The 16,158-nt window shown below is 40.0% G+C and overlaps 1 protein-coding gene across 3 annotated transcripts in view; it reads left to right on the forward strand.

Moving 5' to 3' along the window:
- cyld (cylindromatosis (turban tumor syndrome)) overlaps window positions 1–13,472 on the forward strand; it is a 37,930-nt gene extending 24,458 nt beyond the window's left edge. For all 3 annotated transcript variants that reach the window (XM_072671028.1, XM_072671027.1, XM_072671029.1), the window contains 11 exons: window positions 1,689–2,080; window positions 3,120–3,285; window positions 3,378–3,519; window positions 3,627–3,749; window positions 4,742–4,833; window positions 5,205–5,271; window positions 6,489–6,621; window positions 6,724–6,832; window positions 7,168–7,286; window positions 7,931–8,147; window positions 9,625–13,472. In XM_072671028.1, the coding sequence (XP_072527129.1) occupies window positions 1,689–2,080; window positions 3,120–3,285; window positions 3,378–3,519; window positions 3,627–3,749; window positions 4,742–4,833; window positions 5,205–5,271; window positions 6,489–6,621; window positions 6,724–6,832; window positions 7,168–7,286; window positions 7,931–8,147; window positions 9,625–9,809 (1,745 nt within the window). In that variant the 3' untranslated portion in view covers window positions 9,810–13,472. The remainder of the gene's footprint in view (window positions 1–1,688; window positions 2,081–3,119; window positions 3,286–3,377; window positions 3,520–3,626; window positions 3,750–4,741; window positions 4,834–5,204; window positions 5,272–6,488; window positions 6,622–6,723; window positions 6,833–7,167; window positions 7,287–7,930; window positions 8,148–9,624) is intronic.
- Window positions 13,473–16,158: the final 2,686 nt, after the last annotated feature.

A 16,158-nucleotide genomic window follows, 5' to 3' on the forward strand; every position in this document is an offset into this window, starting at 1 on the left:
AGATAATTTGCAGATAATTCATTTTTTGGAATCTGGTCATGGTGATACCCCTCACTTCAACAATCAAGAGCAAACCAAACTAAATGTCTGAGGTTTAAATTAGACCGTCTCCTCCATAATTCTCTCCAATAATGTTCTAATCATCTGCAGCTGATGTGAAGCAGCTGATTCTAATTTTAGTCATTTTCAATGTTGCTCACTAAAAAATTGCATTTGCATTTTACAAATTATTCAAAAAGACATTTCTTTAGTTTTATGTGTTAAGTTATATTACCTCCATCTTTCAAGAGTAATCAAACGAGGATGAAATGTCCAATAAATGTTTCAATATTTTAAAATAGATAAGTGTCAGTTTTCATGGGATGTTCAAATTTTTTCACATGACCATATAAACAGCTGTGAACCTTTCTTGTTAAAAATACTTTCCAGGCTTCTGGTTCATTGACTAACATTGAACTGCTGTAATTCAGTCAACTTTGAAGGGGTCTCTCAGTACTACACTCTGATAAAAGCCTTTTGCAAGTGATGATTGACTCCACATTCTGTAGTTTGTATATGAGTGGCCTCAGCACAATGGTTTCCCCATCACAATGACATCAGTGAGTGTTTCCGATTGTCATTCTAATTCTTTGCACTTCATCCTACATCTGCATGAAGAAATGTCAAGGTGTGCTGTGGGGTGGGTGGATGGTTTATTGTGGTTACAGAAAGGAAAAGTTATCAGCCGTTGTGGTGTGTTGCATGTTAAATGGGTCACCTGAATTGCTGCTGTTGTCGCATGGTGAAGTCTGTAGGTGCGTCAGCTTCATCTTGTCTGTGCCAGCATCTTCCTTCCTGTCGTTTCTCCATTGTATTTATTAGCAGTTATTCACAGAGGATGCTGCTCTGAAAGACTTAAAGGAATAGTCTGAAGCGATTTTCATCTCTCCTAAATGTACTTGATCAGACGTTTGCTTCTTCAGATTTGCGCTGGAGCTATGAGACTAACGAGACTAAAAGTAACGGAACTCAAAAACATATTTTAGACGATATTGTTTTATGTTTTTATCTTTATTCTACATTTCTTTTTATTAAATTAGTGTGTTACATCTAAGAATATTTCATACTTCTTAGATGTGCTTCTTACTGTGGTCCGTTTTTATAGATAAGACTTGTCAAAAACCAACAAAGCTTTAAATCTTTTTGAGGTTTAAGCTCATTCAGGTCTTTTTGAGATTATTGTTAAACCACTCAAAAAGCTTTAAGGCAAGTGGTGATTGTGGCATGTAGTTTGCGCAATGCTAAACTGGAGCCTATTCTATTGCTTAGCTACGTTAGCCTTGTGGCTAAACCAGAGCAAAGCTAAAGAAGCAGTCCTGGCTGATTGACTCCATTTGGAGTAAAGAGAAAATTGTGTGTGTTCTATATTTCTCAGAACTATTCCTTTAACGTTGTTTCCCCATTTCACAGTTGTACCAATGTGGATAATTACCATTTAGATATTGTAGAGATATTAACTAGAGACCTGTTCTAGTTGCTATTTGACCACACTGTATTGTCTGTGGCTTAACTTCTCTAGGATTCTTACTGGATCATTAACAGAAAGAATAATATTCTTTTTAATGTGCTGATCCACATTGGTGCATTGAACATATTTTAGCAAACATACTTTTAAAGTAGCTGATCCTAATTGCACTTTCTCCTTTTAGTTGGCGAAGATCCGGCCAAGTCCTTAACTGAAACTCCTCCGGACTTCAACCAGGCCTCGCCCCCTCCTCGAGCTCCGTCCACTGCCGCTTCGCTGTCCAGCGACAACAAGTTCCACTCCTTACCTTTCAGTCTGAATCGCAAGAGCGGGCCCAATGGGAGCATGAGCCATGGCCCGCTCTCCCTTTCCGTCCAGTCGGTGATGGGAGAGCAGCAAGAGGCCCCGTCCCCTGTGACTGCCCCTTCCCCAAGGCCGTCATCTCCACCTAAGGGTCAGCCAGGGTTAGAGGTGGGGTCACTGGTAGAGGTGAAAGAGAATCCTCCTCTGTGTGGAGTGATACGCTGGGTCGGCTTGCCGCCAGGACTGCTGGAGCCTCTTGCGGGGCTGGAGCTGGTAAGTTGTTTTATGTACAGAGTAAACATCCATATACATACCCTTCATCCACAAGTCTGTCCACTCAGGCTATTTTAAATGTACATCTACTCAGCAGTACTCCTGTACCTTTTACTCTTGTACCCAAGACTTTGGAACGAAAGATTTACGGAGGTGCTTCTGGCATCTCAGACAGCGAAAAGCAGTAACTTAGAAATATTATAATATTCTGGCAAACAATTTGTTTTAGACATTTTAACTCTGACTGCTCTTCATATGGGACACAGAAGAGTTAGTTCTAAGTTTAATTTTATAGCGTGATCATTGCTCTAAAGCAGTGTTTAGTGTTCAGCTTGCGCTGCCATTTAAAGCAGCATTATGTAAGAATCTGTATTTTTTGCTCTTTGGCTCCAAATTGAGCTTTTAAATCCCACTTCTGAGAAATACAGAACCAGCATCTGAGGAAAAAAAAGAAACATGTAGACTGACCCACGATTTTACACTATAAGGGCAAAAGTATTGAGCCCTCCGCCTAACATTTCTTTTTACTCCTGAAATTAAGGGTATGAAATGAGTTTATCCCGCTTTGTTGGAATAACTACTCTCTACGTCTCTACTGTGCAGGAAGGGCTTTCTACTAGATTTTAGACATTGCTGTCTAAATAGGATCTGATAGTGGGCTGCCTATTCTATATCATTTTTTTTTTTTTAACTAGACACGCTGTGTATGTGTGTCAGCAAAGGGTGCAGCTTAAAGTAGCTAAATGCATTAATTAGAAGGGGTGTCCACAAACATTTGAACATATAGTGTGTGACTCAGTTCTTGTGGGAGGTCTTGTGCAGCTCCACCAAATGTACATGCAGTAGCAGCATTCCAGCCCGGCGGGTTCTCCCTGTTGCAGTTCAGCAAAGCTTAAAATGCCAAGATGAAACCTAGAAATGCGCTGTAGACATTTTCACATCAGTCAACACTTATATACTTACTACATATATAAACATATATAAAATATACAAGAATTTTTCATTACCAGCTAAAACATTGTGTTTTGTGTGTTTTAAGGAAGAAGAATGTGTAGGATGCACTGATGGCACATTTAAAGGCACGCGCTACTTTACCTGTCCTCCGAAGAAAGCTCTGTTTGTCAAGTTGAAATGCTGCCGACCTGATTCTCGCTTTCCTTCGCAACACCACTCACCCAATCCAATCGAGCGCTGCAATTCTATAGGTAAGACACACACACACACTGTTACATGTGCTTTAATATGTTTATATTTGGCAAGTTTTATTTAATTTGATGTGCCTGTATGTGTACGGCAGCGTTTGGTGGTTACCTGAGTGAAGTGGTGAACGAAAACACTCCCCCTCGTACGGAGAATGATGGGCTAGAGGTGATGGTGGGGAAGAAGAAAGGCATTCAGGGCCACTACAACTCCTGCTACCTAGACTCAACACTCTTCTGGTACACAGCAAAAAACAGTCACTGTCACAGACAGTCATTCTGTCTCTGTCCAACTGTGTTCAGCTTATGTTTACTTGTGTTTCTACTGTCTTTCTTTCTCTTCTCAGTCTGTTCTCGTTTAGCTCTGTGTTGGATACCGTATTACTGAGGCCAAAGTCTAAGACTGATGTAGAATACTACTTAGAGACACAGGAACTGTTACGCACTGAGATAGTCAACCCACTGCGCATGTAAGTCTTACACAAACACCTTATTTCTCAGTTAGTGATCTCCTGCAGATAGCATTGCACAAGGATGACCAGGCTTTAAATACCAGCTGGGTGAGCTACAAGATTCATGTATGGAAAATGGCTCGCAGATATGTAATAATGCTTTGATACACCTGCAAATTCAGCTACTTCCTTCACACTTTGGCCTTGGCACACCCAAATGCAATCAATCCTTTTTGTCCATCATTAACATCTGCTTTGTGACCCATTTTCCACACTCTGACCGAGACATTCACTGCACGGTACCATCTCTTCTAAATCTATGAATCTCGTCACACGCCCCACGGGTATTTATAGCCCGATTATCCACAGCATTATCCATGCGCCTTCTACAGGAGTCTAAAGGTACTACCACCTTAAATACGCAAGGTGTCTAATTTTTGCCCCTTCACTGTCACACTAGATCCCTGTATCTCCAATTTGGCAACTTTTGGAATATAAAGGGGAAAAAAACAAAACATTTTACACCATGCAGCACAAAGCCGAGGCAATAGTCTTAGGAATATTTTCAGGCACATTGAGTAGACTGATTCATCCAGGTTTCAGTGGAACTCCCACAGCAACCCCACCCTGTGGCAATCTCTTAAATGCACAAGGAGGAATGAGCTTATTTGGCTGTGTAATAGATAGACACAGAACAGAAAGTTGTCATTTTGAAGTACTGTCCTTATTTTGAGATACCATCATTATTCTTAAATACCATGTTATACGGTATTTCCGTAATGCCACCCAGGCCTAAAGTCATATCCTTCTAGTGTATGTGTGGTATTTTACACTCTCCACACCGCAAAAAAAATGATGTGGTTAAAGGAAAAGACATAAGAAGCTAATGTTGAAGTATAATGCCCACATCATAATGAGAGTATTTTTCTTTCCTTTATTTGGACCAACTTACTAATTTCACCAACATTTCTGTATTCATCTTTACATGTCTGTCTTTTTGGCTTTGTCAGACATGGTTACGTGTGTGCAACTAAGATTATGAAATTGCGGAGAATTCTGGAGAAGGTGGAGGCAGCATCTGGCTTCACGTCTGAAGAAAAGGGTGAGGCACTCTGCTATGACCTGCCAGCTTTACTTTTCTTTCCTTGTTTAGTTCAACTTTACTGAATCTTATTAATGCACTCATGCATTTGTCTTTCATAATCTTCAGCACACACAGCTGCATTTTGCCAGAATGGCTGCCACTGTTTTTGTCAACTTTTAAGCAATTATTATTGTAACCCAAAACCACAAATCCTCACTCCACTGGCTGAACTTGACATGATTTAATTGATATGAATATGGTGCCCCCTACTGATGGTTCAGTGAGCAGTTAAGCAGGTCTTTTGAATGGCTGTATGGCATGTCATGAATGTGATTTAGTCATTTGTAGCAAGTGAGAGTCTTATATCTGTTTGTTTTCCGCCCAAACAGATCCTGAAGAATTCCTCAACATTCTTTTTCACCACATCCTGAGGGTGGACCCACTGCTCAAACTACGGTGTGTTTTTATACATTCTAATGGATATTCCAGGTACTGAAATACTGCCATAAGATGATTAGGCAACACCTCTCTGGTTTTATTTAGATCACCTAAATAAACATACACACTGAAAAGACAACTAAAACAGGGTTCCCACGTGTTCTGAGAAATCTGGAAAGTCAGGAATTTTAGAGACTTGTTTTTCAGTCAAGTAAGTGCCTGGAATAACAACAGTATAGTTGCTATTCTTATTACATCTTATTATGTCAGAGAAGCATTACAATGGTTTTATAGCTGATATTTTTGGATAAAATGCTACATAACGCTGCTTTAACACATTAAAGCAGCAATGTGTACTTTTCTGATGATATTTGCTGGCTTGCATCAATGAGCTGTACTGAGTATATCTGCAGGTGATTTGCTCCTAATTTGGTGACAAATGTTAAAGGGGACATGAGGCACTATTGATGGACATTCATCACTGACATAGAATACCTTGGAAAAATATATTATTTATAATATATTTTAATATATTATTATTTATATATATTATTATAAAGTATTTACAGGGGTTTGGATTTACAAACCTATTGGCACCATGCCTAATGCCAGGTGTGGGCTAGAGGGGTATAAAGCCCCCCAGCATTGAGCTGTGGAGCAGTGGAACTGTGTTCTCTGGAATGATGGTGCTCCATCCAACCCTTTTGGGATGAGCTGGAGATGGGTGGTGATCATCCAACATCCTAACCTCACTAACGCTCTTGTCGCTGAATGCAGTCAAATCTTCACAGCAATGCCCCAAAATCTAGTAGAATGCCTTCTCTGGACAGCAGAGACAGTTACGTAGGCATGGTGCCAATAGGTGTTTATCTGCTCCACAGAAACTTTTCTACAGTGACTCAAAAAATAAATAAATAAATAAATAAACTAACTTGATTTCAAAGGCACAGTAAATGAGCAGGTGTCCCAATACTTTAGGATATATAGTGTATCAGTATTAAAATGTATAAACAGCATGTTTTTGGTACATAAATCAATGCATGGACCTCCTAATTGTAGGCTATGGATCCTTTAGGCATTCTTGACTGTATGTATAATGAACTACTACGATTGGCAATATGTGATTATTGTCACTCTAATTTTTGAGTAGTTCCTATAGTTGGGTTGTGTCCTGTTAACCATCACAAAGGGTCTTATCAGGTGTTTTTGTAACGTTTGTGTGTTTGTTTTTACAGCTCTGCGGGGCAAAAGGTTCAGGACTGTTACTTCTACCAAATCTTCATGGATAAAAAAGACAAAGTGCTAGTGCCTACTAGCCAGCAACTGCTGGAGTGGTCCTTCATCAACAGTGACCTCAAATTTGCTGAGGTGAGCGCACACATACACACAGAGGACTGCGATGTATTGATCTACAGACCCACAGACATATCAGCGTTCCTCTTCTGTCCTCCCTTTCTCCTCATGGTCTAGGCTCCGTCCTGTCTGATCATTCAGATGCCTCGGTTTGGGAAGGATTTTAAAATGTTTAATAAGATTTTCCCTTCCCTGGAGCTGGACATCACAGATCTCCTGGAAGACAGTGAGTCAATGGCTAAGCTAAGAGTCAGTTTAAATAATTAATCAAGTTTTTCTTTTTGCTGTTCTTTCTCACAGCAAAAGGTAAGGCCTCTTTGGTTATTGTTAGATCTAAAGTGGCCCTAGCAGAGCTAGTTTTACAGTTTTACAGTAATAGTGCTTAGACTGTGTGGCCTTTTTAATTTATTTATGTATTCATATTTCTTAAACCGATATCAAAATATTTTTAGTACCATGTGCTGATACCTGACATTACCTATTTAGTAAGAATCATTGATAAAATAATGAAAATAATAAAATGTCTTCAGTGGAAGTATGTTTTTGTGCCTTTGGTTTCAGCTCCCAGAGAGTGCCGGATCTGTGGGGGGTTAGCCCTGTACGAATGCAGGGAGTGTTATGAAGATGCTGACATCACAGCCGGGAAGATTAAGCAGTTCTGTGAAAAGTGCAATACGCAGGTAAGACCCACACACACGCATCCAAACCCCACCACCTTTACCAGTTCCATTCATGCTGCTGTAGTACTTAACAGGACCATTTTGTGAAGTCTGCAGTACCTCTCCTCAACACTAGATGGAGACTTCTCTACATCTTTGGCAACTATCTTAAAGACAAGTCTAGAATACTTACAGCCGAGTTATGTTGCGTTTCAGAACCTCTGCACTAAAATGGAGTGTCTTTTTCTCTGTGTATTTTAAGAACTTTGACAGTGTTTTATGGAGAAGAAAGCAACGCAACCTTCCTCAGACTGCAGAACTGACATTATTAATGTGTATTAATTGCACTGGGAAGGGATTCCTGAAATGATTTTGGCACACATCTTAGCACATCTCTTTCTTACCATCACCCATGCCCTATAGTTGACCATATGAATAGGATTATTGGCTAATTGCATTTTGTGTCTGTACTTACTGATCTACAGACATATCAGCGTTCCTCCTCTCTCCTCTCTCCTCCTCATTGTCCAGGCTTCGTCCTGTCTGATCTTTCAGATTCAGATCTGTGTGTTTGTGTGTGTGGGTGTATATTTTGTATGTGTAAATTCTAAATGTACACTGTGTTTGTCTTGTGAATTTGTGTGTTTGCCTGTGTGTGTATCCAGGTGCATCTGCATCCACGGCGTAAGACTCACCGGTACGGCAAGCTTTCAGTGCCTAAAGAGCTGCAGGAGGGCGTTTGGCGGCAGGGTTCCTTCCCCCATCAGCAGATGGAGCTGTTTGCTGTGCTTTGCATCGAGACCAGTCACTACGTCGCCTTCGTCAAATACGGCGCCGCCGACTCTGCCTGGCTGTTCTTCGACAGCATGGCCGACCGAGACGGTATGGAGAATTCTAATCCAGACTGAACGATGCAGGGAATACCTGTTCAAAGCAACTGCTGTCAAACTCTGATATGATCTTCCAGGAATTCTGTAAATGTGAAGTAGTGATTACAAACTGTTTTATGCTTAAGCTATGAGGATAATGTAGCAACCAAGTAAAGAATGCTTACACTTACCTCAACTAAAGACTTGCTTATGACAGTATGTGATTCCCAATTTGATTGAAATAAATGTCAAATAACTCAAACTCTAACTTAAAATGGCCATTTGGAGTAATTTAAATCATTGTGTTACAAAAATGAAGAGTAGTGTGTAACATGTAGATAGATAGATAGATAGATAGATAGATAAATAAGTTGTTAAATAAAATTTTAAAAAGATGAATTTTAAAAAGTACAGTCACAGATTGTATGTGCTTTTGTTCAGATAAACAGCATCATGTTAGAATTGATATTTTTGCTACTGTGCTCCCCCACAGGTGTGTTATTCACTTTTGCACCACTGCCATAAAAATACAAATTCCTCTTCATTGTGCATGTGTTTCCAAGCTGAAATATGTTGGAGTTGGATTGTGCAGCATAACACAGTTCTCACAGGAGGATTTCTGCAATGACAGAAATGGCATTATCCCTATTACAAGTCATTGGAACATCAAAAGAAGCTGCTGGTGTTCTCAGAACAATGGGTTGACCACTACAGATTACAGTCCTCAGCGTCACCAAATATCTCTGGGGTTACTTATCTAGTGAGCAGCAGAAGATTTTTTGAAAAGCTGAAAGCTGGTCTAATAATTAGCAGGTGTTGTTTAGTTGCCTAGGGTTTCTGTATAATATTCTGTTAAATATGATTAACCTCGAACTGAAAAATGAGCAGTGGTGTTTTGACTGATTGTTCTGATGTTTTTTCCTTATCCTTATTTTTTTCCTTGTTTTTTTTTTTTCCTTTCCTTATTTTCCTTCCTCAGTTTGACCTATACAGTTCAGTTCTATTTTATATTTAACAGGTTGTCTTCGGTCTCTGGCTTTTTCACTGATTGACTACATTTAGGATAAAGTAAAAATCGTGTAAATCCCTTTTGTAACCGACTAGGTTTAAGCTGATGTAGTAACATCAAGTCAGATTTATTTGTATAAATAAATTCAATATGTAAACCTAAGTAAGCGAGCCAACAGTTACAGTGGCAAGAAAAATTAAATCCCTTAAAGCTGGAGGGAGGAATCAAGACTCAAAAGGGGAACCAATTCTCCTCTGGTCAAAACCACTTACAAATGACTAATACATGGTATAGAGTCACCCTAGTACCCCATAAGTGAATTGTAATGCAATGTTATGCACTGATATGCTTGGCAGTAGTAATACTAGTGCTAAATCAGTCCCATCATCTATCTAATTTAGTTTAAAAAAAAAAGAAAAGAAAAGGCAATTATGCCTAATATTGAATCTTTCTGTGATTGTGTGTTTTTGTATCTGATCAGGTGGGCAGAATGGTTTTAACATCCCGCAGGTGTCCCCGTGTCCTGAAGTGGGGGCGTACCTGAAGATGACTCCAGAGGAGCTCCACGCCCTGGACCCCAAGAACATCCAGGGCTACGCCCGCCGCCTGCTCTGTGACGCTTACATGTGCATGTACCAGAGCCCCACCATGAGCCTCTACAAATAAAAAGAGAGGAAGAGAATGGAAAAGAGGGATTAGGGAGAAAGACAAATGGGAAGAGGATGCAAAGAGAGTGGAAGTAGAGAGGAGATTAAATAAAGACAACTAACAGCTGAAGGAAGTTGAGAATGAGTGGCGTGAGCACACCGCAGAACATGCCTGCTCTCTCAAGACGCAGCAAAGAACCAACAATCCTAACGGTCATATCCTTAAAGCCTGATACGCTCTGTATATAGTCGATGAATATGGGCAGGCCAATGGGAAAAGAAAAAAAGCTGATTTGCACTGTTTGTATGTGTGTGTTCTGTATATGCGTGTATGTGTGTATGGTCGAGTGCTATTGTTTCTGTCCTCCGTGTCGTAGGCCGTGGACAAACGCCAACCCCCCAAAAGAGACACGGTGACCGTTCTCGTCACCTTCAGTACAGCGAAGAGCAACTGCTGTAGAAAAATACTCATCTGACGTGGAGCTGAAACAGGTGATCTATAGCACATCCAAACTAGCCACTCTGTCAATGGGACAGGACCCATCCTTGCTGTCCTACGCCCCGACTGGATGGACATGTCTGTTTCTCTCTTTCTTTCTCTCTCTCGCTCTCTCTCTCTCCCTAATATAAATGGAATGTGGCTTAACTAGAAGTCTTCATCCCACATCCTCTATACCTAAAAATCCATTCTCCAAATGCATCAAATGCACGGCAGATCCGTTGACCGTAGTTTCTGATATCTAGTGTCTTTTGCTACTGGTTTCAGCCACCATATTTTGCTGTGACGTCCTTGTCCTGTGTACCAACCTACAGCACAGTAGAGGTGAACGAAAGCTTGAAGGAGACACTTGGCTCAACGTCTATGTAGAGTGGAACTGAGACAGTACTGTCATTAAGCACACAAGTATTTTTGAATACAGATTGGTAACCGTTTGTGGTTTTTCAGCCCAGTGTGTTAACTGCTTTCCATGTTGAGCTTGGCCTTTGGAAGCAAACAGGTATATTGGCTTTACCTGCTATATATATATATATATATATATATATATATATATATATATATATATATATATATGTATATATATATATATATATATATGTATATGTGTATAAAATATGCTCTAAAATCTTGCTTAAGATAAAACCTGCTAAATCATTGCTCCATAAGTATGTGTATACGTGAGAGCAGTGTTGTGTGGCACGACCAAACCACCTTTTGGGTTAGCATTTGGAAAAAGTACACATTCACACAGCAGCGAGAAAGTATTGGGTAAGGCTAACGCATTATACCTCACAATTGTTTTTTCGGGGGCCCCAAAGTAGTGATTTGAAGATCATCAATGGTTGATCACACCAATAAGAAACATAAGAGCAAAAACAAAACGGATAAGTGTCACGCAGTCATAAAGTATATACTGTGATGCAAAATCAGCATTGTGGTGTAGTGCATACATCCCATCATTAACATGCCTCGTTTTTGAGGCAACTCTGTTTCAACTACTTATTAATCTCTGAGTTAAATCAGCAGTTCTGATCTGATGGTGCCAGGGTTTGGTCTGTATGTACAGTGCTTGGAGTCGATGGAGTATTAATAGCACCATCATATGAAAGGTCTAGGGGTGGACAATATGGAAAAAATATCACGATATTGGAAGGAAATAGAACACATGACTGATGTTGCTTGATTTGAAAATCTAGAACGAATGCAACGCACCACTAGTGCCGTATTTTAAAAATGCTGTTTTATCAAAAACAATAGCTACTATAGCTTTACATCCAATTATGCTTGGACTGCCAGCTGGATTCAAACCTGCATCTAAAAAATCATGGAAAAGCCCTGTACAGCTATCCATTTTCAAACTCCTACACACAATACAAATTATTGTGATAATGTATCGCCCAGCTTTAGAGAGGCTACACAGTTTACATGATTTAACATACTGGTCTAGGGTCAGTTTTTGTCTTGCTTATATTGCCATGTTTATTAATATGGGGATGTAGGTAGGCTTGTCCCAGACTTGTCATCTTCTTTCCTATGACATTGAAAAAACTTATCCTAGATCAGCAAGTGTGGTCCTGATTTTCAGGAGGATCTTCTTCAGTGGGACTGTAGCTCATTCCTGAATTCAGCATTATATGATCATAACTGAGACAGTAAAGCTGTCTAGAATCATGGCCACACAGACCAAGCATTGCTCATCACTGGACAGCACGGATGAAGTCGGTGAAGTTGGTGGAGCTTTCATGTTGTGCAGGGAGAATAGGGCTGTAACTGGTGTACCTGTTCAACTCGAGCCCTGGTAAAGTTCTATTTGTGCTGTTCTTGTAAATGTTAACTAAATTAAAATCCCATTTTGAAAAAAACAAGAAATTGGATTTGTGTTTTAATATGTGCTGATCAGCCCTAACTTTAAAACCATCGGCCTAATATTGTGTTGACTTCCCTTGTGCAGTAAGAACAAGAACAACTCTGACCCCCTGAGGCATAAACACTACACAACCTCTGAAGGTGTCCTGTAGTATCTGGCACAAGACGTCAGCAGCACCTCCTTCAAGTCACGGAGGTGCGAGGTGAGGCCTCCATTGGTCACATCAGTGAGCCCAGTGCGCCTATGACCCTGCTGCCGCTTCACCATTTGTCCTTCCTTGAAACACTTTTGGTAGGTGCTGGGAACACCGCCTAGCCCTGCCTAGCCATTGTCGCAGATTCTTACTCTCGCCTCGTTGTCCTGCTTCCAACACCTCAACCTCAAAGAACTGACTTTTCACTGGCTGCCTGATATTTATCCCACCCCTTTTCCAGGTTCCACTGTAACCAGATAATAATTGATCATTGAAAATAATTGATGAGCTACTTCACATCTGGACCATAACCAGGCAAATCAAATCTGAATTTAACACTGGGATACAGAATGTCACATCAGCATCATGTGCCTCATGTCTCAAATGAGTTACAAGACTGGCAAGTGCCTGTGTTGACCATTGGCCACTGAAGCATCAAAACTGGACTTTTGAGAAGATTCAGGTTCAAAGAGATCCAGCAGGCCATATAATGGTGGGATTTCCTGTTGACCATTAGGCCTCCTAATACCCATCAAAGAATATTTGAATGAGGTGGTCATTTCTTCAGTTACTGCGTTACTGCAGTTACAAGCATTAAGCATCTAGTAGAATCTATCACAGATGATTTCATGCTGTTTTTAAGACAGAAGGAGCCTTAACATACTGCAAGATACTGTACCTATGACTCACTTTAGAGGAAGCAGCCCACTTGTTTCTTGACTGATATCATTGCCCCCCCCACAAATTGTGTGTGTATTAGGTGGCAAATTAACCTTTTTATTTATTTATTTATTTTTATGAAATTGATCTGCCAAGTTTGTCAGTAAAATCCTGTGTGCGTCACAATTGTGTAGTAATTGCATATTTTATCACATTTTTAGTATACAGTATGTAGTGTAGATACTCAAATATCTAAGACACATACTCATAAAATAAGACCTATACATAAGATGCATACTCGGTTTTTGAGCTTGCCTATAATGGACACGATTATCCCACAAAGCAATGCAAAACGGACAGGGGAGAGCTACTGATGCCTGGAACAATTATTAGAAAAATAATACATAATGATGCAAGTGCAGCAGCATCGGTAGCGGGAGAGTGTGCATGTTTGCACAGCAATGCTTTATCACTTCCTGATAGTACAAACCGGGTTAGGAAATAAATGTTTTGTGCCAAACCTGCACAAACAAGATTAGTATATTGCTGCTATCCAAAGAAAACATGTATTTCCATTTTTGTCCATTTTTAATAAAATATTAATTATAGTATTGAACATATTCCAATAGTATTCCAAGTTATTTTCTGGTGCGCTGAAAATAACTGCACTCCTGAAACAAAGTTTGAGCTCAAATCACCCTGTTAGGCACATTTCACACCAGATGCCCTGCTGCGAGCAGTATGCTCCTGTATTGGTCAGTGAAGTCGTTGGTCTTGGACTAATATAGGAGCATATTGCTCACAGCGCAGTGTGGTAAAAATACTAAGCCTCTGGGAGCATTCTAACAGTTTCTACATGAAATCAGAGTTTGCAGTATTCTATATGCAGTACTCTTGCTAAATGTACAATCTAGGACAATAAAGATGCCAACAAACAGCTATATGTGGGGCTATTGGAGACAAATGTGTATTTTGTTTATATTGCACAACAGTAAACTAACAGAATCAAGGCATGTAGGTAACAATGAGGTCTGTCAACTGCTAATTAAAAAAGCTGTGCTAATTTTTAGTGTATATAATGTTTATTTCAGCAATATATTTTTATTGTATATTTGTATTGTATGTATTATATATATATATATATATATATATATATATATATATATATATATATATATATATATATTTATTTTAAGTCATACAGAAGAGAGGAGCAAGTTCCCACTTTGTTCATTTCCAATCTAACAATTGCCACCAGTTATCCCTGCAGGACTCTGGCAGTGAGAGTAGGCCAACTAAGAACCTGGCAACTCCGTGCAAGTTTGTGGCGTCGGCAGATGTGTGGCACTGTGTTAAGCTGTCCTTTTCTTCACCTAACCTCAGAGGTCGGTGTGTTCCTGCGTGTCCATTGCTGCCAGGGGTGTATGTGTGTGAAGCTGCTCTCACCTGTCATCGAGGTTCATGTCGCATTAACATGGTGTCACAGCCAGGGCAGGACGACAGTTCCACCTCACAGACCGGACATCTGGGACAAATCTGTCCTCAGGACATAGACGCCGTATCTGATCACAGGTATGTTGTGGTGTGTGGGTGTGTTCTTGCCCGTGCCCCTAAGCCTGAATTCCTTTGACTCTTTAATAGTGCAGAGATTGACACTCTCTGAATATGTTGCGGATGCATCTGCCTCCTAGCGAGCCCTCCGCACACGCTCAGGCACACCTTCCCCTATTAAAATTTGCCGCCACTCATACCCATCCTGGCCTGTCGACTGCACGAGTGCCACATGAGTATTTTGTCAGTGCAGCAGCTGGCGCACAATGCCCTCTTGTAGCTTTATGCCACAGCATATGCCCGCTGTGCGATATGTGTTAATTTAGCCCTGCACTGGAACCTATAGCAACAGATGGAGCGCTGCATTGTCATTCTCACCCCCAACCTGAGGCCTCAGGGGGACGGACGTGAAATAAAATCAGGGCATATGGAGGTATCTCTCTCTCTCTCTGTCTCTCTCTCTGTCTCTCTCTCTCTCTGGGTTATGAGTTTTACAGAGTATCTATAAAGTAAATATTAATGATTAATTAACTTGACAAAAACGACTAGAATTTTATGGACATAAGGGATGCAGAATTCGTAAGCTTTGTTCAAACTAACTCCTATGTCGGAAGTACTTAAGCTTGATCTGCTATCTCTGTGAGTTGTGTACATGCTTCAAAATGGGGTGTTATTACAGTGGCTCAAAAGCTGGGGAATGAATTCTGTTTTCATTTTCCTGCTAATAATTGCTCTTATATGTGTGTGTGTGTGTGTGTATGTATATGTATGTATATGTGTGTGTGTGTATATATATATATATATATATATATATATATATATATATATATATATATATATATATATATATATATATATATATATATATGAAACATTTGATCTATGCTTGAACAATACTGAGAGACAATATATATGGAGGTAATGTATATATAACATATATAACTAAACACAACAACTGAAGAAATGTCTTTAAGGATTTTTAATGATTCAATCTGATGATTCAATGCTGACTTCAGCAAGGGGGGCAATTAATTGCCAAGTAATTTCAGAAACTCTATCCCAAATACGTCTGGTCCCAGGGATTTGACGCTACTCAGGGATCATCTAATAGCTTCCGAGAGTTCTTCCAAAGTAAAATGACTGTCTTATTCCTTAGCCAGTAAGGGATCTAAAGCTGGGAGTTTTAGTTTAACTGAATGAGTACCCAGCAGGGAAGTTTACAGAGGTACACAATGAAGAACGGTCATTTTTAAAGACTTCACTGATGTTTTTGGGATGGGTTGTTAAGTTTCTAGGAGTGTCCTTGACTTGGTGTATGAACCTGGAGGCAGCCTGCCTCCTTAATTGATGTGCTAATAGCTGATCATCCTTGAAACGTCAATGAATTTATCATTCTGATTCTGAACATTGGTTTAATGTTTCTGAACATTGGTTTAATGGTAAAACACTGTGTAATAAGTGTGTAATGCCTGCATCCGATCACGCTGGCTCTGTCTGCAAAATGTGTCCAGCTTTGACATATTAAGTGAACCACTTCACTGCAGAGTGCAGAAGCCTGCATATCTTTTAACCCCTCTCGACACTGAACAGCACTTCCT

The sequence above is a fragment of the Salminus brasiliensis genome, chromosome 25 (assembly GCF_030463535.1).
Source record: "Salminus brasiliensis chromosome 25, fSalBra1.hap2, whole genome shotgun sequence".
In the NCBI taxonomy this organism is placed as follows: Eukaryota; Metazoa; Chordata; class Actinopteri; order Characiformes; family Bryconidae; genus Salminus; species Salminus brasiliensis.